We start from the raw sequence: 25,443 nt of genomic DNA on the forward strand, positions 1-25,443 counted from the left end.
TGATGGTTTGTTTTTTTATTTATTCAAATATAAAAATTCTAAACGGTATTCCAGGTGAACACGATGCTGCTTTGACTTTTTCACTGGTTTTTGCACACATGTAAAATTCTAATGACACGGCACTGTTGCTCCAACACCTGCGCTTGTAGCCAATTTACCACAGCTGTAGAATATTTTCACGTTGAAATGATCACGTCCAAAGGCAGTGCGTAAAATCTTCCATGGCACATCTCACAAGGATCCTGAACGCAATGACAGGCGAAGCCTTCGCCACGAAACTACAGCGACCATCGCTGGGCTCCTGTGAGATACAGAACTGAACGAACACATCAACGTCAACTCACTTCAGTTTCCCACGAGACCGCTTAAAACAAATCACTGATGTGGCCTGCAAAACTGAGCGAATGAACCCCAGCTTCCAGACGTTCTTACGCGGAGGAGGGGGGGTTGCAAGCCAGCTCTGCGTTGGCCCCCTTCGGCGGGCCGAGTGGGGGCTTGCTTTTCAAAAAGGGAGTGGGGGGAGGGTTTGCACACTTTCGCTCGGGCTGCCTTCAGAAACGGTCGTGACGTCGCGGCCAAAAAGGAAGACACGCACGCCGTCGATATCGTCCCTCGATTAAAATATCAACAACAGATTTAGCAGGGGACTAGCATATGCTAAGCCAAGCTGCTTTTTGTGTTTAGTTTGTCGTCCTTCCCCCGCACCTTCGATTAGCACGGTTGGCTACGTGCGGTGCGAAATAAGTCCAACATATATACGAGCGTATATTAAATTAAAACAAATTTATTGCTCCCCTACAGATATTTTTTTTTATTTGACCAGCTGAGGCTCACTGAGCTTCAGAGCTCTTTTTCAGAAGCGACCTAGCCACAAACGACAGCTCAACAAAGTGGCTTATGTGTAAATGTATAGCAGTAGCCAAATACTCTAAACACGTTGATTCTAAATGTGGGGCAAAAAAACAGAGGACCCAGAGAAAAATACACGAAGAGATAACATACAGACTCCAAATAAACAGCAGGCGTCACAGGGTCGGGATGGAAGCCACGACCTCCTATTTACCAGGCGAGGTAGTTACATCTCGCCAGCATGGGGGAGGTGGAGGCAGGACCTCTCGGGGACTACCAGGCCGCACAGAGCTCCGGCTACCTCTGGCCAACTCCTTGGCCGGTCACAGCTGTGGAGATGATGAGGGGAGGGCCACGGAGGGGGGCGGCACAATCTCCACGATCAGCCTGGGATCAATCAGCGACGTCCACTTAATGGTAATCTGTGGAAAAAAAATTGTTCTATTACGGTACAAAAAACTCAGGTAGTATCTCTCCACGTTCAAGCAAGCATCGGGACAGCATTCATCGTCGTTGGAAACCCAAAACCAAGTGGAAATTACACAATTCTATGGTGGGGCAAGTCTTTCCGAAGGACACAGTACAATAATTCAAGAATGCTGCTTATATACATAATACAGGGAGATTTAACACGTAGGCTTTCGCGACCAATATCATCCATAATCGAGGTTTTTGGGTTAGATCGCGTAAATATATCAATGTGTCGTTAAAACCCGTCACAGCCAACTAGTAAGGGTTGTCACGTAAACAGAACATGCCAACTCGTCACTAGTGTACAGCACACCGGTGTGTTGAAGAGCCAAGCCACAACATTTACAAACTGAGTAAGAAACAGTTTGTAAATATTCTGGCTTGACTCTACAACACACCGGTGTGCTGTACTAGTGACGAATTGGCATGTTCTGTTTACGTGACAACCCTTACTAGTTGACTGCGTCGGGTGGTGGCGGCTTGTAACGACATACATTTACACGATCTAATCCAAAAACCTCTTATGAATACAGGGAGAGTTGCTGAGCAAGTGTTTTTCACATTGTGGTATGAACCTGGCGAACCAAGTTGAATTCTCGTCACGACTAACATCAGTGGTGAATGATATCTGTACCGGTCCTAGGTACCTCCCCCCCACCTCTTCACCAACCCGCATTGATCAGCACGGTGAAGTATGGCCAAACAAAACGCATGACTAACACTGCAGATTGGAGGTCTTCATTGAACCGTGAATTGATAAGAGGATGGTTAATTATATTACGCGTAAAACATCAACCCATTTACAGCTGGTGGGGAAGAGGGACACCACAATTTCAACGTGACACTGCATTCACATTGCAATGTTTTTGTGAAACCCAAATTTTGCAGTGGCCAAGTTTTTGATGTAAAAATTCCCACTTTCTTCCAACAATTTCCCCATTCTCTTTGCCGCCGTCGTCATCTTTGTGAGGTTGTACTGGACATCTATGAAAAATAACTTTATATCTCATCGGATTCCTCCAGTATAAATAAATATTCTGAGTGGAATGCGCTTCTCACTCTTGTTTCCTGCGTGAGGCAGGGTGCATCCTCCGCCCTTGGAGAGTTGCCCTCGGCATCACTCTCATACACCAACTCGAATTTTCCACCCATCCGCTTGCCTGGAAATTCATACGGTAAAAACAAAACATGGGACCATCTTTGTAAAACTGTAGTGACTGACTCAGAGACACTAAGGGTATGAGGCACTCTGTGTATGAACACGGCCTAACAGTTAACACTTGGTAACTACGGTGCCCAGTCAGGACAGCTGGTAGGCTGCCTGACAGGCGACGCCGAGACGGTGAAGGCTCCAGCAGCAGCGCGACGGGGATCCCACTCCACACGACGACAGCCCCGAGGTCCCCTCCCGGGGCTCCGCCCCCGGCCACGCCCCCTTCTGGAACCTACTAGCGGGCTCTCGATGTGCGCCTTCCGTAACCTTTCCCCTAGATCCCTCTCTGGTCTATCACGTGGCCCTGCTGTCAGTCAGGGCTGCTGTAAGCTGCAGATCCCCTTCCCCGCCAGCAGCCAGCGCTATGCTGCTACGTGACCGGTTCTATGTCACTACAAAGTACCAAACCACTTTGTTTGAGCGTCGCAGTGACGAGATGTTAACTACCTCGCCTGTTATACAGCAGGTCGTGAGTTCAATCCCGACCCTGACACCTGCTGTATATTTGTAGTTTGTATGTTCTCCCCAGTGGAGTGATTAAGAGAATGCCACTGCATGCGAGTTACCATCTGGCTACACCGGGAGGCACGAAGAGATGCCGATCAGGTGTGTCTCACCTGGCAAATCGGTGTTAATATTTGTGGAGGGGGAGGATAAGGGATTTAAATCGTTAACCTGAGAAACAAAAGTAGTACAAGGATGAGCCCTTGTATATGTGGCCACCTTCCCATATCATTGTGGAGAGATGGCAATGCCATAGCTGCTGGAATACCATTATATTTATAGCGAGCTTATTTTAGAATTTACTCTTTGCATTGTGCACATATACAATTTGCATCTCTAACGTTTTGTACCAAATAAATCCCGACAGAAACTGTCAGTATACCATGCCGATACGACCCTCGGCCTTCTCTCTGCTCTGCAGAGGTGCCACTGCACGCAATGTTCGGCGTGCGAGTTTTTTCCAGCGAAATCGCCACATCCGTTGCCGAGGTGGCGAGACGGTGGCGATGGCATCTCCTCACGTAGCGGAGCGCTGGCCTTACCTGTCGATGGGTCCGACTTGACCATAATCTCCAATTCGCGGGAGATGGGGTCGAACCTCAGCACCTCTCCCTCCTGCGTGGGGCACAAAACGTGACGTGAAAATAGACACAACGCGGTCGCCGCGACGTGGAAATTAAAACGAATGGCGGCGGCGGTGGCGTCACAGCAACACCAAACCCCTCTGCTCAAAAAGGCCTCATCCCATGGAGTTTCAAGACGGCTCCTTACGAGGGGTCCCCCTTTCAAATATTTCGGTCCGTTCTGTTCTATATTTTTTTTGCTTTTGCATGCGGGTGAATGCTGGCGTAGACAAATTAAACACACGTCTATGACTTTGACGGTTTATTTTTGAAAAGCACGCACAGAAGCGAACCTACTTGATGTGTTGCTTTCTACAGACAACTTTAAAGTAAACTCAACTCGTGTATATGAATGCATATCCTATATTGTACACGCAGAAGCAACCTACTTGCCTACTGATTTGCACAGACCACTTTAAAGGTACAATCAATCCCACCTAAAGTCACCGCCACCTGCACATTCACACACTGTGGACTGCACTGGCAGGGGGTCCCATGAAATCGCCAGGCTCCGTGATAACACCATGATAACGTGGAGTGGAACTCACTTTGTAGTCAGAGACTTCCGGGGAGTAATTCTCATTCATTTCCAACATCTAGAAGAGAATACAAAGTTTAAAAAAAACATCACAGGAATGTATCGGCTTCAACATTCACGACATTTTCATTTCAATTGATGTCCCGCTCTTTTGTACTGCGTCTTTATTTGCAGTTGCACTTAATCATAATAATAATTATATATATTTGTAACTAATGCGCAGTATATGGAAAGCAGGAAATTAACAGAACCTGCAGGGTGAATGGGCAGAACAAGGGGGTAAAAGACCAGTTTAAAGAGGCCAGTTTTCAAGACAGACTTAAACATATCGCAAAGGCAAAAGCGTTCCAAAGCCTGGGAGCTGCACTGGCAAAATCCCGATCACCCCAGAGACAGAGCCTTAACCTTAGAAAAAGGCAATGCGAAGATCTCAGGCACATCACTGATGTATAAAGATGGATCAGTTGCTGTAAATATTATGGGGCGAACCCATTGAGTGCCTTGTATGTCAGCAGCATGATCTTACAGTCCACTCGATACTTGACTGCTAGCCAATGCACAGACAAGAGAGCAGGTGTGTGATGATTTGCTCGCGAAACGGTGTGCGCGTACGGACTCTAGCAGCTGCGTTCTGAACGAGCTGGAGTCTACCCGCCACCTAATTCGGAATCTCGAACAGTAACGCGTTGCAGTTATCCAGTTGGGCGAACACAACAGTACGAACGAGACTTTTCCAAACCATTCGGTGACAGGAATCGGCACAGCGTGGGAAATATTTCTAAGGTGGAAGAACAAAGTTCTAACCAGCCGAGGTACACCTGCCTCAAAGGACGGTGTCCGGTCAAACCGAACACCAAGATTTCTGACCTCCTGTGGTGGGCAGACATCGTTACCATCTATTGACGGACGTGGCGAACCGATTTTTAGATAAGTGTAGAACGGAGCCAATGAATACTTCCACAAATTTTATTGCGGTGTGTATTACATACAGTAAAACCTCGTAATTTCGGTATTTGATCATTCATAATTTGGGATAATATGGCACGGCTGCTCTTTCGGCATATATACAGTATGAGTAATTCGCCATGAGACAAATTGCCGTACCGAATGGTCCAATGTCAGCATACACGTGGAGTGACACCGTGCACCACGACCAAAACAACGACTCAGTCTGGTGGCGGCCCACGTGGTGAGCGTTAGCGCAGACCCATCGCTTCGGTCATCTACACCGACATCAATTCATATTCTATGGTTCTTTCGGTAAAGTCACGTAGATAGAAAAAATAATAACAATAAAATAATAATAAATAAAGTGAATAAAAATATCACGACGTTTTGATCGCAACACAAGCGGCCGTCATCAGGAACAGGGAGGTTAGCCTCAGAGGGCAAGCTGTTTATAAAGGTTTAGAGATGGGCGGGGCAGCTAATGTTAATGTAGGAGAGGTCTCCGACACCGTCAGTAGGTCTACACCAATCAAAGAGCTGTTTATAAAGGTTTGGAGAGGGCGGGGCAGCAAATGTTAATGTAGGAGAGGGCTCCGACACCGGCAGTAGGTCTACACCAATCAAAGAGCTGTTTATAAAGGTTTAGAGATGGGCGGGGCAGCTAATGTTAGTGTGGGAGAGGGCTCCGACACCGTCAGTAGGTCTACACCAATCAAAGCATTGCACCTCACTCCACACACCCACACTGCTGGTGGTGGAGGTTGACAAGAAAACACAAATCAAGTCATGACCCAAAGTGGTTGATGACACAAATCAAGTCATCTGGTACTTTGCAAGCCTACTGGCTATCAACAAAGATTAGTTCATGAAGCCATCCATGTGTAGTGTGGTAAAATACGCGGTGCACACTGTTGGCCGAGGGCAACCGAGGGCAGGCAGGTGCGCGTGTGCAACGTGAGGTTGCACTAGCAAACCTCCACCTCATTAAGGGGAGAATCGGGGGCAGACAGGGTCGGCCCGGGGTCGCACGCTGACACCGGAGGTGTTGCCAGGGAGACGTGAGATAAGGAGTGATTGATGGCCTGACAGGCGCCAGCCTGCCTGGCCCTAAAGAGACACAAGGGAGGACCTGGATAATTGGGAGGAGGATATAAGGAGGCACGTGAGAGCGGAGCGGGAGTTCGGGTTCCTGGGACCAAGGTGAAGACATCTCGCCGCTGCCGCTCAAGCCAGGGACGGACCTCAACCCTCACGAGTCACCGGGCGGGTAATGGTTGATCCCCCCGCCAGGATCGGACGAGTGGGTCTGAGGGAACGGAGGCGTGGGCAGCGGCGCAGAGTGAGCGAAGCTGTCTGCGAGCCTCTGTGTGAGCGCAGCTGTGTGCAAGCCTCTGTGTGAGCGCTGCGGTGTGGAAGCCTCTGTGTGAGCGCTTGTATGTGCGAGCCTCTGTGTGAGCGCTGCTGTGTGCGAGCCTCTGTGTTAGCGCTGCTGGGTGCGAGCCTCTGTGTGAGCGCTGCTGTGTGCGAGCCTCTGTGTGAGCGCTGCTGTGTGCGAGCTGTGTGAGCGCTGCTGTGTGCAAACCTCTGTGTGAGCGTTGCTGTGTGCGAGCCTCTGTGTGAGCGTTGCTGGGTGCGAGCCTCTGTGTGAGCGCTGCTGTGCGAGCCTCTGTGTGAGCGCTGCTGTGTGCGAGTCTCTGTATGAGCGCTGCTGGGTGCAAACCTCTGTGTGAGTGCTGCTGTGTGCAAGCTCTGTGTGAGCGTTGCTGGGTGCGAGCCTCTGTGTGAGCGCTGCTGTGCGAGCCTCTGTGTGAGCGCTGCCGTGTGCGAGTCTCTGTGTGAGTGTTGCTGGGTGCGAGCCTCTGTGTGAGCGCTGCTGTGTGCGAGTCTCTGTGTGAGTGCTGCTGGGTGCAAACCTCTGTGTGAGTGCTGCTGGGTGCAAGCTCTGTGTGAGTGTTGCTGTGTGCGAGCTCTGTGTGAGTGTTGCTGGGTGCGAGCCTCTGTGTGAGCGCTGCTGTGCGAGCCTCTGTGTGAGTGCTGCTGTGTGCGAGTCTCTGTGTGAGTGCTGCTGGGTGCAAACCTCTGTGTGAGTGCTGCTGGGTGCAAGCTCTGTGTGAGTGTTGCTGTGTGCGAGCCTCTGTGTGAGCGCTGCGGTGTGGAAGCCTCTGTGTGAGCGCTGCTGTGTGCGAGCTCTGTGTGAGCGCTTGTGTGTGCGAGCCTCTGTGTGAGCGCTGCTGTGTGCAAGCCTCTGTGTTAGTGCTACTGGGTGCGAGCCTCTGTGTGAGCGCTACTGTGTGCAAGCCTCTGTGTGAGCGCAGCTGTGTGCAAGCCTCTGTGTTTGAGGGAAGCTGTGTGCAAGCCTCTGTGTGAGCGTTGCTGGGTGCAAGCCTCTGAGGGAAGCTGTGTGCGAGCTCCGTGTGAGCGCTGCTGAGTGCGGAGCTAACGAGAGCGGGAGCTGCCGGGTGCGGAGCCTCGAGTGCGGAGCTGATGAGAGAAATCACGACCTCCAAGACACTACACATATATACAGACACAGAGACAATTTCAACCGAGAGGAAGGATATAGCCAGAGCAATCATTAGAAAGATGTCATCAACCACTTTGGGTCATGACTTGATTTGTGTTTTCTTGTCAACCTCCACCACCAGCAGTGTGGGTGTTTGAAGCGAGGTGCAATGCTTTAATTGGTGTAGACCTACTGCCCGTGTCAGAGCCCTCTCCCACATTAACATTAACTGCCCCGCCCTCTCCAAACCTTTATAAACAGCTCTTTCATTGGTGTAGACCTACTGCCGGTGTCGGAGCCCTCTCCTACATTAACATTAGCTGCCCCGCCCACCTCTAAACCTTTATAAACAGCTTGCCCTCTGAGGCTAACCTCCCTGTTCCTGATGACGACCGCTTGCGTTGCGATTGAAACGTCGTGATATTTGTATTCACTTTATTTTTATTATTTTATTGTTATTATTTTTTCTACCTACGTGACTTTACCGAAAGAACCATAGAATACGACATCAAGAAGTAATAGAAAGGGACTGAAGTATAAATGCATTAGTCTGCAAGACAAATCCAAAGTTTTTGATAGAATCGATGCAGGGTGTGTGTCAATGCGTATGGTGTGTGAATACACGTAAAAAAACCAACAACAAAAACATTCACGACGTTTCGGCCACAACACAAGTGGCCTTCATCAGGTGAAGGGAGCAGACTGTCTAGAGGACAGCGCTGGAGTGAACACAGCCAAGCTCAGACCGCGACCTTTAAGCTGTGTGAGAGGAAGCAGAGCGCCTTGACAAAGGAATTAGCATAAAAATTAGCATTTAATTGGCGGACTTAGCATGATGAACGATGTATAGGGGGGGAGCAAGTGCAGACCGGCGAGGGGGGGAGGGGGGGGAGTTTACATATTGATGGTGTGAAAAGGGAATTTAAGCAGCTGCGAAAGTTTGGGATACCACTACTTGAAAAAATATACTGTACCATTGAAAATTAGTTTAATGTTTGGTTTGATTCAGAACATCTTTTCAAATTAAGCAACCATTGGAAAGATGTTCTGAATCAAACCAAACATTAAACTAATATTCAATGGTACAGTATATTTTTTTCAAGTAGTGGTATCCCAAACTTTCGCAGCTGCTTAAATTCTCTTTTCACACCATCAATATGTAAACTTCCCCCTCCCCCCCTCGCCGGTCTGTACTTGCTCCCCCCCTTTACATCGTTCATCATGCTAAGTCCGCCAATTAAATGCTAATTTTTATGCTAATTCCTTTGTCAAGGCGCTCTGCTTCCTCTCACACAGCTTAAAGGTCGCGGTCTGAGCTTGGCTGTGTTCACTCCAGCGCTGTCCTCTAGACAGTCTGCTCCCTTCACCTGATGAAGGCCACTTGTGTTGTGGCCGAAACGTCGTGAATTTTGTTGTTGTTTTTTTACGTGACTTTACCGAATAGAACCAAAGAGTATGGATCCTTGCAGTCACGAAAGCTTTAAATCTAGAACGTGTGTGAAGAGTTTGGGAAAACGAATTTGGAAAAAAAAAGTATTATGGCAAGAGGCACTGGGGAGTACCATTGTACATAATTCGGAATATTGGATAATTCTGCAAGGCCAGCTCCCCATGTGTCAAATTAACAAGGGTTTACTGAAGTATATTTATTGCCATCACCTTGAAAGCGATGTGGTCCCCTGCCCGTGGAGGTCCATCCAAGGTAGGAAGTGCAGAGTAATCCCTCTTGACCACCTCCACGGCATTCTGGACGGTGCACACAGACCACACGGAGGTGACCGTGCTCGCGACGGCCCGAAGCACCTTGCTACCCGCTTTGACACGCAGCTCAAATACCTTTAGGTTATCTCCGAACAGGAGGACTCGGTCAATACGGACAACTGTGTGGACTTTAATATAGAATCTTTATATTTGAATTTGCAAACATGCTAGACTACTATTAAATTGCTATTTGTGAGTCTAACACCGCTTTGTGAGTCTAACACCAAAACAGGAGGAATTCTCCACAATTCTGTATGTCGCTTGACGAGGCTGATTGTAATTACCGGCAAAACATCACAGTACTCGAATTGTAAATGTCGTGGGTTGAACTCGGATTTAACGGCACATTTATATTTACACCACTGCTGCCTCTGGTTTCCGGTGGGCTAGGTCCCGAACCCATTACCACCACAACCCTTCCTTACCCATCCCCTCCGCATGATTACAAAATCCAGAGCTGTGCCAAAAATGGCCTTAAGTGTTACTTTAAGAGCTAAAGGAAACAGATCTGCTCATAACCAAAATATATTTTCAAGGCTGGCCTATCAAAATGTGAACAATTTATATACTTCACCAAAGAAAATCATACCAAGGCAGCAACAATTCAACTAATAGTATGTACAGCACGTTTTGCTTCATTGCAATTAAAGTGGGCAGCCTTGCACGACTGCCAAACTCCATAACAACTGGAAAAAATAAACACCTCCATCATGAACACACTTTGCTGGGCAGAATGTATGCCTCAGCTTCCCTGTAACATCCTGGCAACAGGAACACCAAATCAGCACAAGCTTTCCAATAAAGCATTTGCATGAGTGTATGTTCTTCAGGAACACAACTACCGCATTACATGAGAACAGACTGTATATTGAACTTCTTTCGCACCGTACGCAGCCAACCGTGCCAATTGGAGGTGTGGGGGAAGGACAACAAGCTATACGCATAAAGCTGGGTTTTTTTTTATTGGCCCATCCTTGACTCGCATCCCCAGGCATCTCCACCTCCTTCTCTCTATGACAGTCAGTCAGTATATCTCAGGCGAGGCCCATTGAGCTAAGCTCTCTTTTAATGGCTCGCTCCATTGGGTCCTCTGGACCTCCAAAGCACACCTCCCCCATGTCTGTTTATCATCATGCCGTGCGTCACACTGTACCAGGGGTCGGCAACCTGCAGCTCCAAAGTCGCATGCGGCTCTTTAAGGACTGCTGTTTCGTGACGTTATTTATGAACGGCCACCGTCTGGTACTCACATTGCATTGCGGCTCTTGATATACTGAGCTTTTTTTTTACCAAATAAAAAAAATTGCTCTGCTTGTTATTTTGGTTGCCGACCCCTGAACTATGCCAAACAACCTCCAGTGGCTTTGTTTAGTTTAGTTGTGTTATTTATTAATACTATAGGCATCTAATGGATACAACCTCCGACTAAATGAATTAACATTATTGGGGTTTGCAATTCTATTCAATCATCTATTAATTTGTTTTTTGCTTCTTGTCCCGTTGGGGTTGTTTTGTTTTTTCCTGTCTAGTTTGTATCATTGTGTTTGTACTACTATTATCAAATGATCTGCGATCATCTTAAATGATTTATTTTTTAATAATCAATTCTCACACGTGTGATTTGATGCATGTATCAAGAACCTAGGAAATTATTTTCATCCTTGCATTGAATGCTGGACGATAAAGAACTTATATATTTATATCCAAAGTAGTTAGTCCGGACATTTAGTTCTTGGGTGGTGGATTGCTTCAATGCTTCTGTTGAATTTTTCGGAGTTTTCAGCATTTCGCTGTTGGTTGATGGTCGGTGTTTCCGCAACCTTAACAACGAAGGTTAAAGAGTGGCCACGTTATGCAGTGTTTGTAAATTATGGCGGCACCTGCACTACAGTGGAGGCGTTGGTGTAGGTGTCTCCAGCTCCACTCTCTCTGCTCAGCTCCTCGCTGGGCAACACTTCCGGCTCTGGGGAAAACTCGTCGAAACGCAAGTGACTGCGGCTCTGAGCAGCACTCTCCCCCACTGCCCCTCGGCCCCGACTCCCCCTCCAGCCTCTCCCTCGCCCGCGGAGAGGCTCATCGTTGGGCGCCCCAGATGTCCCATCTTCATACCGGCTCGGGTACGGAGTGCCAGGAAACGGTCCATGACTCCTGCATTCGAAAGAATACAGTCTAGTTAAGTCCAGTTAAGTACGCGTTTCAAAGTGAATACAGTCCAGTTAAGTACGCGTTTCAAAGTGTACGCATGCTCCAACTACTGGAAATCTGTCGACCTACTGCACATCTGAGAAAAAGAGCGTTCTAACTCATCGGATTCCTCCAGTATAAATAAATAGTCTGATTCTGAAACAAGTATTAACATGGCACTCTCTCTCACTAGGTAGCCAGTGGTGGAAAGTCAAAATTCCCAAGGCGAGAGCCACTCTCCGAATCACAATGATGCCTTTTCATAAGGTGATCCATATTTTACTGACGCAGAGGGGCGTACAAGAGCTAAACTAATTCCCGACCAGCAAGTGACCTCGCAGCCGTGTGAATGCGAGCCGAGCGTTGAGTCAGTGCCACCTGCCTGGACATTAAACACCTACACGTACCACACTCGAGGCTACGCTGGTGTCTCTGCAAACAGTTATGCAGAAAAACATATTGACTTAAAACTTTCGTGACTGCAGGAGTTCAAAATAATAATAATTATTATTATTTTTCTATCTCTGTGACTTTACTGAAAGAACCAAATAATAGAAAAACACTTAAAAAGCCACAAAATGCACACTAAGAGTAAGCAATACTAGCCTTATTCTAGCGACTCATAACACGTACATTGTCTTTGCTTTCTATTTGCTTCTGTGGGTTGCTTTGTACAGCATCTAGAAAGTCCCTTCGTATTTAGAGGTTATATGTTAATATTAGGATGTTTTTGTTTTAAGTAAAAAGCCACGGCACCTTCCAATTCCACGGTTCCCTGCTCCATTCCACTTCCTCTGACCCCTTCCCAGTCCAGACGTGGCTCCCTGGGCATCATCCTCTACTTCATAGGGTGAATTTCCGCCCTGCGTGTTCTTCCCCTCTCTCCTCCCCGACACATTCACGGGCGTCGGCCCCACTGCGGGTTCAGCTTCCTTTCCACTCGACGCATCGTCACTGCTGCTGCTGTCCGATTCGGCCGAGCCGTCCCCCTTCGAGGACTTCTCTGCAATGCTGCTCTTGGCGACGGCCGAAGGAGCTGCTGCAGATTTTGGTGCCGAATGTGGGCGAACCGCATTGTCGGCACGACTGTTTCGTTTATTTCCCTTGTCATTCTCATCACTGTCGGAGCTGGAGTCAGTTTCTTCCACTGGTTTCCCGGGCACCCGTTGTTGAGGGGGAATCTGCACAGTTGCATGCGTCCCACCGTCGGTGACCTTTCGTTTCGCTTTGCCTTGTCTTGCACGTCCAGCATCTACCGTTTTATTTTTTGCGGCTTTAGATCCACTGCCTGATTTATCACTTTGGACACCATCGTCGCCATCATCACCTGAGCTCAAAGACAAGCTGCTGTCCGACTTCTGCTTGTTCACTCTTACTGCAACCTTGGATTTTGTGCTTGCTGCAGATTTTGAGGAAGTCCGTTTTCTTTCCTTTGTAAACAAAGCAGAACCGTTTTGTTGGGAATCAAATGCTTTCCTTTTCTCCTTTTGATCATTTGCCTGCACTCTGGTTTCAGATTTCCGGGAAACTTTATTTTTCCGGCGAACCTTCGTCATTGAATTCTCGTGCTCAGAACCATCTTCATGCTCATCCTTCTCACTGCTGGAACTCACAGCTTTCCCGTGGCCTTTCTTCAATTTATCCAATTTCGCTTTGACTTTACTTGTCTCAAATGCCTTTCTGGCATTGACTGTATCATCATCATTAACTTCTTCAGCTTTCTTCTTCTTTCTCTTCTTTGCTGGTGTGATTGAAGTCACGTGGTTTTCTTGTGGGTCCTCTTGGTCCGTGGGAAACTCCGTTTCCTGTTTCTTTCTCTGTTTACGCTTTCTGACGTTGTTGTGGACAGAGCCGCTTCCATCGCTGTCACCTTCACCGTGGCAGCTCTTCCTTTTCTTGCAAAATGGCAGCGATTGGCTCTCACCACTAGATGGGCACAAGTCCAGAAGTTCGGTCTGCCGCACACTTGAAAAAACACAACACACACGAACTCAGAAACGAGGATAAGCAGCCCACCAATAAAACAGTGGCAACAGAATACTACATATGAGGTGGTGCCGGTATTGGGATGTTTAATCTCCTTTATGCAAGCCACCCACTTTTATTGAGCACATCAAATTTGATTAATTCTGTGGTCAAAATAATAGATTTTCTACTTTTGAGTGCAAATAAAAGTGTACATTGAAAAGCTTGTTAATTACCTAATTATTTTGTTTGAACATCTCCACGTCTGCTTTATTGCCAGAAGGGCTAAAGCCTATTCTTATTTCCCCCCCCCCCCCCATCAATTTTGATACTGGCAAAAAGGTCCCATGCATACATACACGCATGCAAACCACTACTCCAGTGTTTATCATTGCAAGGGGCCCGCAGACCAAATGTGTTAAGCAGCCTCCCCTTGCAGGCGGTGTGTGTGTGTTTGGCGGAACCCCTCTCACACCGATGATGTCTTATCGGCCAAAGTGTCCCGCAACGCTCGACAAATGAGTTGAACGCCACCGCGGCTACTCACTGGACCGTGTCTCCGTCGCGCACGAGACCCACGTGCTCGGCGGGCGGCAGCAGGCAGCCCTGCACGAACAGCGACAGCCCCACGCGCCCGCCGAGCCCGAAGCGCTGGCGGATGAGGCACGCGAGGTCGGCCACCACGCGGCAGCGGCCCGGCTCCAGCGCCAGCCAGCACAGCCTCTCGCCCGCGGCCTCGGGCGGCGCGTACTCAAAGGAAATCTTGAGGCGGATCGGCGGCCGAGGGAACGTCCCGACGAGAGCTGGGTCCAGCGGGCAGTCCCACGACATCACGGTGCCCTGCTGGTGACGATCACGCTGATGATGATGATGCTGGTGCTGCTGCGGGGGGCGGTAGTGCAGTGGTTAAGTGCGCAAGCGCTACGAACTCAGATACCCGAGTTCGATTCCGGCTCACGGCCAACGCCTGTGACGACTATCTGAAGCGGTTCTGGGCCTCCCCTAGGTCGACTCCGTCTCAAATGAGTACCTGGTGCGATGTGCAAACATCACCCCACCCCCCTTCGTGCACTGTTCCGTCCTTCGTAGGTGCTCGCGAGCAACACTTGCCCCCTGCAGTCTGTTAAGGTTCTACGAGGTATCTTCCGTCGTTTTGGTGGCGATACAACTGCTGCTGATTTTGCTACTTTAGGCTACCGCAGGGGTCAGCAAACCACAATAAGATCCGGGGGTTTATTTTCGTCGAATACGGTAACAAAAAAACAACGCAGTATTGTCAAGAGCCGCGATGCACTGCGGTGGTGAATGCGATGCGGTGGCGGCCCTTAATAAATAAGAGTCGCGAAGCAGTCCGCAGGCCCCCGGGCACGAAGCTGCCTCATGCGCTGTCAGGTCACTGTCACGAACGATGCACGGGGAAGATCGTCGATCGATATCGATCCACTCGCAGGATCGCGTGTACGCATCGATTAGTTCCGATTCGGATTCACGCGATGCAATGGGATGTCGCGAGCCGCAGTCTTCAGGGATCTTAGAAGACTCGAACCATGACCTCGAAACGACTGCCGCTTCTGGTGTTAATGTGACAGCTCCGGCTGTAACATCATTATCATCTCGCTGATGCTATTGCTGCTGTGACTGCTATGATACAGCAGCTCCTGATTACTTCTGCTGCTGACCCCGCTGTCTCTGTGCTGTAGTCGCTGTCTCTGTGTTGTAGTCTCTGTCTCTGTGCTGTAGTCGCTGTCTCAGTGATGTAGTCTCTGTCTCTTTGCTGTAGTCGCTGTCTCTGTGTTGTAGTCTCTGTCTCTGTGCTGTAGTCTCTGTCTCTGTGCTATAGTCTCTGTCTGTGATGTAGTCTCTGTGTTGTAGTCTCTGTGCTGTAGTCACTGTCTCTGTGCTGTAGTCTCTGTCTGTGATGTAGCCTCTGTGTTGTAGTCTCTGTGCTGTAGTCGCTGTCTCTGTGTTGTAGTCTCTGTGCTGTAGTCTCTGTGATGTAGTCTCTGTGCTGTAGTCTCTGTGCTGTAGTCTCTGTGCTGTAGTATCTGTGATGTAGTCTTTGTCTCTGTGCTGTAGTCTCTGTGATGTAGTCTTTGTCTCTGTGATGTAGTCTTTGTCTCTGTGCTGTAGTCTCTGTGCTGTAGTCTCTGTGCTGTAGTCTCTGTGTTGTAGTCTCTGTGCTGTAGTCTCTGTCTCTGTGATGTAGTCTCTGTCTGTGATGTAGTCTCTGTCTCTGTGTTGTAGTCTCTGTGTTGTAGTCTCTGTGCTGTAGTCTCTGTGCTGTAGTCTCTGTGATGTAGTCTCTGTCTCTGTGTTGTAGTCTCTGTGTTGCAGTCTCTGTGCTGTAGTCTCTGTGTTGTAGTCTCTGTGCTGTAGTCTCTGTCTCTGTGCTGTAGTCTCTGTGATGTAGTCTCTGTGTTGTAGTCTCTGTGCTGTAGTCTCTGTGCTGTAGTCTCTGTGCTGTAGTCGCTGTCTGTGTTGTAGTCTCTGTGCTGTAGTCTCTGTCTCTGTGCTGTAGTCTCTGTGCTGTAGTCTCTGTGATGTAGTCTCTGTCTCTGTGCTGTAGTCTCTGTGCTGTAGTTTCTGTGCTGTAGTCTCTGTGATGTAGTCTCTGTCTCTGTGATGTAGTCTCTGTGTTGTAATCTCTGTGATGTAGTCTCTGTCTCTGTGATGTAGTCTCTGTGCTGTAGTCTCTGTGCTGTAGTCGCTGTGATGTAGTCTCTGTATCTGTGCTGTAGTCTCTGTGATGTAGTCTCTGTCTCTGTGCTGTAGTCTCTGTGCTGTAGTTTCTGTGCTGTAGTCTCTGTGATGTAGTCTCTGTGATGTAGTCTCTGTGATGTAGTCTCTGTGTTGTAGTCTGTGATGAAGTCGCTGTCTCTGTGCTGTAGTCTCTGTGATGTAGTCTCTGTCTCTGTGATGTAGTCTCTGTGCTGTAGTCTCTGTGCTGTAGTCGCTGTGATGTAGTATCTGTGCTGTAGTCTCTGTGTTGTAGTCTCTGTGATGTAGTCTCTGTGTTCTAGTCTGTGTTGTAGTCGCTACCTCTGTGATGTAGTCGCTACCTCGCCAGGCCCCAGCTCCACGTGGGCCTCGCAGCTTCCTGTCCGCGAGGCTGTTTCCGGTGAGAAATCCGCGGCAGTCAACCACAAAGGAAATCCGCAGAAGCTTCCCCAACTCTCCACTCTAAACGTTTTCTACCAAGGGCCCACTGAGCTATAGAGCTCTTTTTCAGAAGTGACCTGGCCACAAATGATAGCTCAACGCAGTGGCTCATCATCAAGTGGACATTTCTAGCAGCCAAACATTCAAAACGCGCGGTGACGTTGATTCTAAATGTGGAGGGTAAAAACCAGCGGACCCGGAGAAAAATCCACTCCACAAATACATAAGACGAGGTTTTACCATTTCTGGCAATAAAACAGGTGTTTAAGATTTTTATTTAAAGCTTTCGTGACTGCAGGGATTCATATTCTTGGTTCTTTCGGTAAAGTCACCACGTAGAAGGGAAACAATAAAAGAATAAAAATATAAAACCATAAAATTCTCACGCCGTTTCGACTGCAACACAAGCAATCATCATCAGGTGTGAAACCCACAGCAAGGAAATTCTAAAGAACGCTGTCTCTGGTGTGGACCAATCCGTTTCAAAGATTATGTTTTTTGTTTCCATGTTCACCACAAGTATTGTGGTCAATGCTGACACGATTCCTTGCAGAAGGTTTCAGATTAGTGTTATTAACATCTTAACGCAACTGTTTTATTGCCAGAAAGGGTAACACCTCCTCTTATGTATTGACACCCATAACTAGAGTGGGCATCGTCTGCGGGTCGGGATCGCACCCACCCACCGACAGACAAATCCTTTCTAGATCTGTCCTCCAGACAGTCTCGTCCCTTCACCTGATGAAGGCCGCTTGTGTTGTGGCCGAAACGTCGTGATTTTTGTTATTTTTTTTGTTTTACCTACGTGACTTTACCCCATAGAACCAAAGAGTATAGACCAATCCTTGTCGACCAGACGAGTCGCTTGAAATCTCTGCGGCCCCGCGCCAGCAGGGGGCGTGAGCGAGCACGTTGCAGGGCTGCGCCTTCAGCTCCCCCAGCAGCACCCAGGCCGGCACCACCACGGCCACAGCCGTGCCCCGCGGAGCCGTCGGGTTTTATGCATCTCTCCGTAGACAACACCGAAGATAACAGCAACGATAGCAGCAGCAGCAGCAATGGAGGCGGCGGCACTGTTCGCGGAGTCCACGGAAGAGGAGTCGTTCTTCAAGGAGGGCGAAGGCAGCGCGGCCCGGGACTACGACGACGACGAGGAGGAGGCGGAGGAGGCGGCGGCGGGGGAGGCCGCCGCCGCCGCCTCCTCCTCGCCGCGCTCCTTCACGCTCTACGCGGCGCGGGGATGCGGGTACGTGGGGGGGTACATGGGGGGGTACGTGGGGGGGTGGGGGGGGTACGTGGGGGGGTGGGGGGGGTACGTGTGGGGGTGGACCCCCCTCAAGGAACAGCGTCGCCGGTTAGAAACATTCAGGCTGGCCCTGCCTACGATCCATCATGGGTTTAACCAGCAGGTCGCATTGTGTGAGGAGCTCACAAATCCTTAGACAGATCTGTGACAACATTCCCATCGGTGAGCTCCTCCGGCAGGGCGAGGCTGCGTTGGCAGGGTCAGGTGGCTCGCATGCCAACCCACGGCATGCCCAGCCACCGCATGCCCAAGCAGCTTCTCTGTTTGGCCGGATAGAGGGGGGCTTAAACGGCACGGGCTAGAGAAGAGATGGAGCTGATGTGGTACAGGAGGCACGGGCTAGAGAAGAGATGGAGTGATGTGATACAGGAGGCACGGGCTAGAGAAGAGATGGAGTGATGTGGTACAGGAGGCACGTGGCTAGAGAAGAGATGGAGTGATGTGGTACAGGAGGCATGGGCTAGAGAAGAGATGGAATGACGTGGTACAGGAGGCACGGGGCTAGAGTAGAGATGGAGTGATGTGGTACAGGAGGCACGGGGCTAGAGTAGAGATGGAGTGATGTGATACAGGAGGCACGGGCTAGAGAAGAGATGGAGTGATGTGGTACAGGAGGCACGGGATAGAGAAGAGATGGAGTGATGTGGTACAGGAGGCACGGGCTAGAGAAGAGATGGAGTGATGTGATACAGGAGGCACGGGCTAGAGAAGAGATGGAGTGATGTGGTACAGGAGGCACGTGGCTAGAGAAGAGATGGAGTGATGTGGTACAGGAGGCACGGGGCTAGAGAAGAGATGGAGTAGATGTGGTACACCAGGCACGGGCTAGAGAAGAGATGGAATGATGTGGTACAGGAGGCATGGGCTAGAGAAGAGATGGAATGACGTGGTACAGGAGGCACGGGGCTAGAGTAGAGATGGAGTGATGTGGTACAGGACGCACGGGGCTAGAGTAGAGATGGAGTGATGTGGTACAGGAGGCACGGGGCTAGAGTAGAGATGGAGTGATGTGGTACAGGAGGCACGGGGCTAGAGTAGAGATGGAGTGATGTGATACAGGAGGCACGGGCTAGAGAAGATATGGAGTGATGTGATACAGGAGGCACGGGCTAGAGAAGAGATGGAGTGATGTGGTACAGGAGGCACGGGATAGAGAAGAGATGGAGTGATGTGGTACAGGAGGCACGGACTAGAGAAGAGATGGAGTGATGTGGTACAGGAGGCACGGGCTAGAGAAGAGATGGAGTGATGTGGTACAGGAGGCACGGGGCTAGAGGAGAGATGGAGTGATGTGGTACAGGAGGCACGGGATAGAGAAGAGATGGAGTGATGTGGTACAGGAGGACGTGGAGCTGAGTGGACTTGCCGATGACTGGTACCAGCGGTGTCAAGATCGGCCTCCGTGGAGGAGGCTCGTGAAGGACGCTACTGGGCTAGTGCCAGGCTAGGTGCACCTTGAGGCTACTGGGCAGTTGGAGGCAGTCGCCCTCCAACAACAACGGAGGGCGAAGGAGCGACGCTCACAACAACGAGTGGAGCGCCGGGTGGATAAAGCACAGCAGGTTGGCACAGTAGGGGTCACAGGTGGTGTGCATCTATCGGTCATCTCGGTCATTCAACCCATGACACCTGTTGCGTCTGTCCCGACACCTGTCAGCGAGCTTTCGACACTTCACGTGGCCTTAAAGTGCACCTAGCCTGGCACAGGCGCCGTGGTGACGCCACCGTCACGTAGTGGCGAGTGGTATTGGTGGGGGGGGGGGGTGGTACCAGGGAGAGACGGGAGACCAGACGGAGCCTGGGAGGGAAGTTCAGGGAGACCACGGGGGTCGGAACGGGGACAGAGACGGGGGGAGGTCACAGGACCAAGGGGAGACGGGGGGGGCAGGAGAAGGGGGGGCAGGAGAGGGGGGGGCAGGAGGAGAAGGGGGGCAGGAGGAGAGGGGGGGGCAGGAGGAGAAGAGGGGGCAGGAGAAGGGGGACCAGGAGGAGAAGGGGGGGCAGGAGGAGAAGGGGGGGCAGGAGGAGACGGGGGGGGGGCAGGAGGAGAAGGGGGGCAGGAGGAGAAGGGGGGGCAGGAGGAGACGGGGGGGGCAGGAGAAGGGGGGGCAGGAGGAGAAGGGGGGCAGGAGGAGAAGGGGGGCAGGAGGAGAAGGGGGGCAGGAGAAGGGGGGGCCAGGAGGAGAAGGGGGGGCAGGAGGAGAAGGGGGGGCCAGGAGGAGAAGGGGGGGCAGGAGGAGGGGGGGGGCAGGAGGAGGGGGGGCAGGAGGAGAAGGGGGGGCAGGAGGAGGGGGGGCAGGAGGAGAAGGGGGGGCAGGAGGAGAAGGGGGGGCAGGAGGAGGGGGGGCAGGAGGAGAAGGGGGGGCAGGAGGAGAAGGGGGGGCCAGGAGGAGAAGGGGGGCAGGAGAAGGGGGGGCAGGAGGAGAAGGAGGGGCAGGAGGAGGGGCAGGAGGAGGAGGGGCAGGAGGAGGAGGGGCAGGAGGAGGAGGGGGGGCAGGAAGAGGAGGGGGGCAGGAGGAGAAGGGGGGGCAGGAGGAGAAGGGGGGCAGGAGGAGAAGAGGGGGGGGGCAGCGAGAGAGAAGTACCGAGAAGTCAGAGAGGAGACCGCAGGGGATGTGAAGGGGCAGTGGGAGAGTCTGGAAAATCCACGGCGACCCAGAGGGGGACAGGGGGCGAAGGATCGGCACACGATCCGGGAGCCAGGGAGGCGAGAGGGAGAGTGTAGCCCCTCGCCTGGGGCCTCCACACGGGACCGAGAGTTCAGTCGGAATGAAGCCTTCGGTGTTGCCTGAATCCTTTGCCCGTGCTGGGCTGCGGGGTCCCGGCCCGGCTCTGCGTTCACGAGACCGGCGCTCGGTTGTGATGAAGACGACGCAGCACTGAAGTTTTAACTTCTCCCGGGTTCACATTGACGCCGATTGCTGTACGGGGGTGAGCTTGCGAACACCCGTCCCATGTTCCTAAACGTGGAGGGGAACACCGAACGACCCGGAGAAAAATCCACGTGACCACAGAGAGAGAGAGACACGCAAACTCCACAAATACAGCAGCAGCAGCAGGTGTCAGGGTAGGGATCGGACCCACGACCTCCTGTACACCAGGCGAGGTAGTTAACATCTCATAGCCACCGTGATGATGATGAGAGAAAGAGAGACACGCACACTCCAAATATACAGCAGGTGTCAGGGTAGGGATCGAACCCACGACCTTCTGTACACCAGGCGAGGTAGTTAACATCTCCGAGCCACCGTGATGATGATGAGAGAGAGACACGGAAACTCCAAATATACAGCAGCAGCAGGTGTCAGGGTAGGGGTCGGATCCACGACCTCCTGTACACCAGGCGAGGTAGTTAACATCTCATAGCCACCGTGATGATGATGATGAGAGAGAGAGACACGCAAACTCCACAAATACAGCAGGTGTCAGGGTAGGAATCGGACCCACGACCTCCTGTGTACCAGGCGAGGTAGTTAACATCTCATAGCCACCGTGATGATGATGAGAGAGAGACACGCAAACTCCACGAATACAGCAGCAGGTGTCAGGGTAGGGATCGGACCCACGACCTCCTGTATACCAGGAGAAGTAGTTAACATCTCCGAGCCACCGTGATGATGAGAGAAAGAGAGACATGCAAACTCCATGTATACAGCAGGCATTGTCAAGGTCGGGATCGAACCCAGGACCTCTTGTATACCAGGCGAGGTAGTTAACATCTCATAGCCACTGTGATGATGAGAGAAAGAGAGACGCAAACCCCAAAATTTTAGAAAAAAAACGCCACTTTTTTCCAATTTTATTACTGTGGTTTTCACACCTGATGATGAGTGCTTGTGTTGCAGTCGAAACGTCGTGAGAATTTTATTGTTTTATATTTTTATTATTTTATTGTTTCTCTTCTACGTGACTTTACCGAAAGAACCAAGAATATGTGTTAATGATGTTATAATTGTAATGGCGCTGCGGGGATGATATGTTAACTACCTCGCCTGGTATGCAGGAGGGGTTGGTTCAAACCCGACCCTGACGCCTCTACAGTATATTTGGACTTTGCATGTCTCTTCCAGTGGACGTGTGGATGTTTCAACCGGTTCTTCCAGTGTGTTTCCCTCCACATTTATAAATATGTGTTTAGAGTATTTAGCTGATGTAAATTTCCACATGGTAAACCACTGCGTTGAGCTATTATATGTGGCCAGGTTGCTTCTGACAAAGAGCTACACAGCTCAGTGAGCTTTACCGGTTAAAATAAAAAAAATAGTTTTATATAGTATGCTAAGTGTGTGTGTGTTTGTGGTGTCTCCCTGTATCTAACAGGGCCAAGTCACGACAAGCCTCAATTACGGACACACTGCAGCAGCAGGAGGCTTCTAACCAAGACTTACGGTGAGAATGTTTTCGTAGTTGCCTCTTCTAAGAGTTTCCTTCAGTATGCAGTCATTAAACTTGATTTGGAGCTTTCGTGACTGCAGGAATTACTTTCTCTCTGCCCCCCTCTCTCTCTATTTAAGGCCTCGACACAGAGGCGTTGTTTCTCTGTGTGCCTGTATGTGTGTCTCTCTCTGTGTGTCTCCCTCTGCTTATGTGTCTCCCTCTGCTATTGTGTCTCCGTGTCTGTCTTTTGTCTCTCTCAAATTTAGCAATCTTTGGAAGAACGTAATCAACCAGGTAGGGTGTTGACTGTTATGACAGCCAACTCTCTGTGCTGTATTGCATTATATTTTTGAGTTTACTAGGTGTGTTTTTTTCTCATTCATTCGTACCTGATGATGATTGCTTGTATTGCAATCGAAACGTGTTCTATTATTTAATCTATTTTCTTTCTAGGTGACTTTACCGAAAGAACCATAAAGTATACAGTCATTGATGGCGGTAGAGATGGTAGTAGTTACATTGGAGAAACCAAACGACATGTTTCGGACCGCATTCGAGAACACAAAGCAGACCTGAAACACGGTAGGACCAACACCTCGGCCGTGGCAGATCACTGTTATAATTCAGTAGGCTCACATGACATTGACTTCTTCAAGACAGAGGTTATTTGCAAGCCATCTGGCTATCATGAGAGATTTGTTCATGAGGCTATCCACATATACAAACACAGACAATTTCAACCGAGACGATGGATTCTGGCTTAGCAATCATTGGAAGGATTTGATAAACCATTTCAGGTCTTAATTGATTGTTCACGCTTACGGTGGCTTTCAGACCACATCCATTATTTTCGTCTCCCCCCTCCTCTTTTCTGACCATAGATGGACTCGTCCATCTGAATAACTGCCAAATCGCTCTCCGTGGTGCTAACGTTAAAAATAACAGCCACTTTTTTGAAATTTTCTTGCCGTGGTTTTCACACCCGATGATTATTGCTTGTGTTGCAGTCGAAACGTCGTGAGAATTTTATTGTTTTATATTTTTATTATTTTATTGTTTCCCTTCTACGTGACTTTACCGAAAGAACCAAGAATATGAATCCCTGCAGTCACGAAAGCTTTAAATCAAAAAAGTAATTGATTTATTAAGCTCTCTATTAATTGCATTAATCTCTAAATGTTATTGAAATACATTGCATCTGCTTCAGCTTGTATGTGCAGTAACATAGCACTGACTGTTGTACAGCAGCCGCAACTACAGGTGAGCACTTAGCGCACACCCCGCTGAGCATATATGCGGGTGTGCCGGCAGGGTGGAGGAACTGGGGCAAGGGTCATGGTAGACCTTGTGGGGAAGCCCCTGGACCCCTCTGGAGGGTTCCAGAAGGGAGGCGCGGCTAGGGCGGAGCCAAGCCGCGCCGAAGGGAATAAAAGCGGCAGAGAGCGAGAGCTCTGGGCTGCCGGTTCTGGGATTGGACTCGTCGCTGTCATCGTCGCCGCCCTCTTCGCTGCTGCCTTCGCCCGATCATTGCGCGGCCGGACAGTGGTTGGCTGTCCCGGTCGACGCCGTCAGTGCAACGCGGACAGGGTCGTGTCTGGGACGGGTCGTGCGGCAGCGTGGTCGTGTGTGGGACGGGTCGTGCGGCAGCGTGGTCGTGTCTGGGACGGGTCGTGCGGCAGCGTGGTCGTGAGAGAGAGGGGGGGAACCGAGTGGTGGCGTCAACTCAACGACAATAAAAGGGGAAGACGGTGCCTCCTGCGACTACCTCATCTCCGACTGAGTGTGTGTGCGATGCACGCCACCCGCACGCACACACAAGCCTCGAGCGTCGAGAAGATAGAACGAGCAGAAGAGACACACACCGACACTGCATATGTATGTGGAACTTCTTCCGCACCGTACGTAGCCAACCGTGCTAATCGGAGGCTTGTGTCTTGCAGGGATGACAGTTAACATTTTTAAGCGATGGTTATAATGGAGCAGTGATGGCGGTAGAGATGATTATGACTCGCAGGCCATCTTATTACTCCAAGATGTATAATAGGATAACCTAGTCTGAGAGAGGCATATACTTCCTTTATTGTTTGTGAGTAGTTGTGGACAGGTTGACAGTGGTTGTGAGTGGTTGTGGACAGGTTGACAGTGGTTGTGAGTGGTTGTGGACAGGTTGACAGTGGTTGTGAGTAGTTGTGGACAGGTTGACAGTGGCTGTGAGTAGTTGTGGACAGGTTGGCAGTGGCTGTGAGTGGTTGTGGACAGGTTGACAGTGGTTGTGAGTAGTTGTGGACAGGTTGACAGTGGCTGTGAGTAGTTGTGGACAGGTTGACAGTGGCTGTGAGTAGTTGTGTTGTGACCGTGGTTGTGGACAGGTTGACAGTGGTTGTGAGTAGTTGTGGACAGGTTGACAGTGGTTGTGAGTGGTTGTGGACAGGTTGACAGTGGTTGTGAGTGGTTGTGGACAGGTTGACAGTGGTTGTGAGTGGTTGTGGACAGGTTGACAGTGGTTGTGAGTGGTTGTGGACAGGTTGACAGTGGTTGTGAGTGGTTGTGGACAGGTTGACAGTGGCTGTGAGTGGCTGTGGACAGGTTGACAGTGGCTGTCAGTAGTTGTGGACAGGTTGACAGTGGTTGTGAGTGGTTGTGGACAGGTTGACAGTGGTTGTGAGTGGTTGTGGACAGGTTGACAGTGGTTGTGAGTGGTTGTGGACAGGTTGACAGTGGTTGTGAGTGGTTGTGGACAGGTTGACAGTGGTTGTGAGTGGTTGTGGACAGGTTGACAGTGGTTGTGAGTAGTTGTGGACAGGTTGACAGTGGCTGTGAGTGGTTGTGGACAGGTTGACAGTGGTTGTGAGTGGTTGTGGACAGGTTGACAGTGGCTGTGAGTGGTTGTGGACAGGTTGACAGTGGCTGTGAGTAGTTGTGGACAGGTTGACAGTGGCTGTGAGTAGTTGTGTTGTGACCGTGGTTGTGGACAGGTTGACAGTGGTTGTGAGTAGTTGTGGACAGGTTGACAGTGGCTGTGAGTGGTTGTGGACAGGTTGA

General features: G+C 50.3%; 2 protein-coding genes across 2 annotated transcripts in view; one reads left to right on the plus strand and one right to left on the minus strand.

Moving 5' to 3' along the window:
• Window positions 1–17,716, minus strand: LOC116949732 (uncharacterized). Its single transcript, XM_032967362.2, has 10 exons — window positions 17,520–17,716; window positions 16,599–16,668; window positions 14,107–14,441; window positions 12,351–13,559; window positions 11,291–11,558; window positions 9,309–9,395; window positions 4,209–4,256; window positions 3,580–3,652; window positions 2,380–2,480; window positions 1–1,271 (listed from the first exon to the last, which is right to left on the minus strand). Exons 3-10 carry the CDS (start codon window positions 14,388–14,390, stop codon window positions 1,173–1,175), a joined length of 2,169 nt encoding a protein of 722 aa, XP_032823253.2. The 5' UTR covers window positions 14,391–14,441; window positions 16,599–16,668; window positions 17,520–17,716; the 3' UTR covers window positions 1–1,172.
• C37H17orf75 (chromosome 37 C17orf75 homolog) overlaps window positions 17,693–25,443 on the plus strand; it is a 22,897-nt gene continuing 15,146 nt past the window's right edge. The window contains exons 1-2 of the mRNA XM_032967363.2: window positions 17,693–17,964; window positions 22,345–22,413. Coding sequence (XP_032823254.2) covers window positions 17,777–17,964; window positions 22,345–22,413 — 257 coding nt within the window. The 5' untranslated portion in view covers window positions 17,693–17,776. The remainder of the gene's footprint in view (window positions 17,965–22,344; window positions 22,414–25,443) is intronic.

Source organism: Petromyzon marinus, chromosome 37 (assembly GCF_048934315.1).
Source record: "Petromyzon marinus isolate PM22_M1 ecotype Great Lakes invasive population chromosome 37, UKy_Petmar_22M1.pri1.0, whole genome shotgun sequence".
NCBI classification, from domain to species: Eukaryota; Metazoa; Chordata; class Hyperoartia; order Petromyzontiformes; family Petromyzontidae; genus Petromyzon; species Petromyzon marinus.

Excerpts from the sequence above, each read along its gene's own strand:
- LOC116949732 (XM_032967362.2), bottom strand. The coding sequence starts at position 14,390 with ATGTCGTGGGACTGCCCGCTGGACCCAGCTCTCGTCGGGACGTTCCCT. Across the intron at positions 13,560-14,106 it reads CGCGACGGAGACACGGTCCA|TGTGCGGCAGACCGAACTTC; the intron begins GTGAGTAGCCGC and ends TGTTTTTTCAAG. Across the intron at positions 3,653-4,208 it reads CGGAAGTCTCTGACTACAAA|GAGGGAGAGGTGCTGAGGTT; the intron begins GTGAGTTCCACT and ends TGCCCCACGCAG.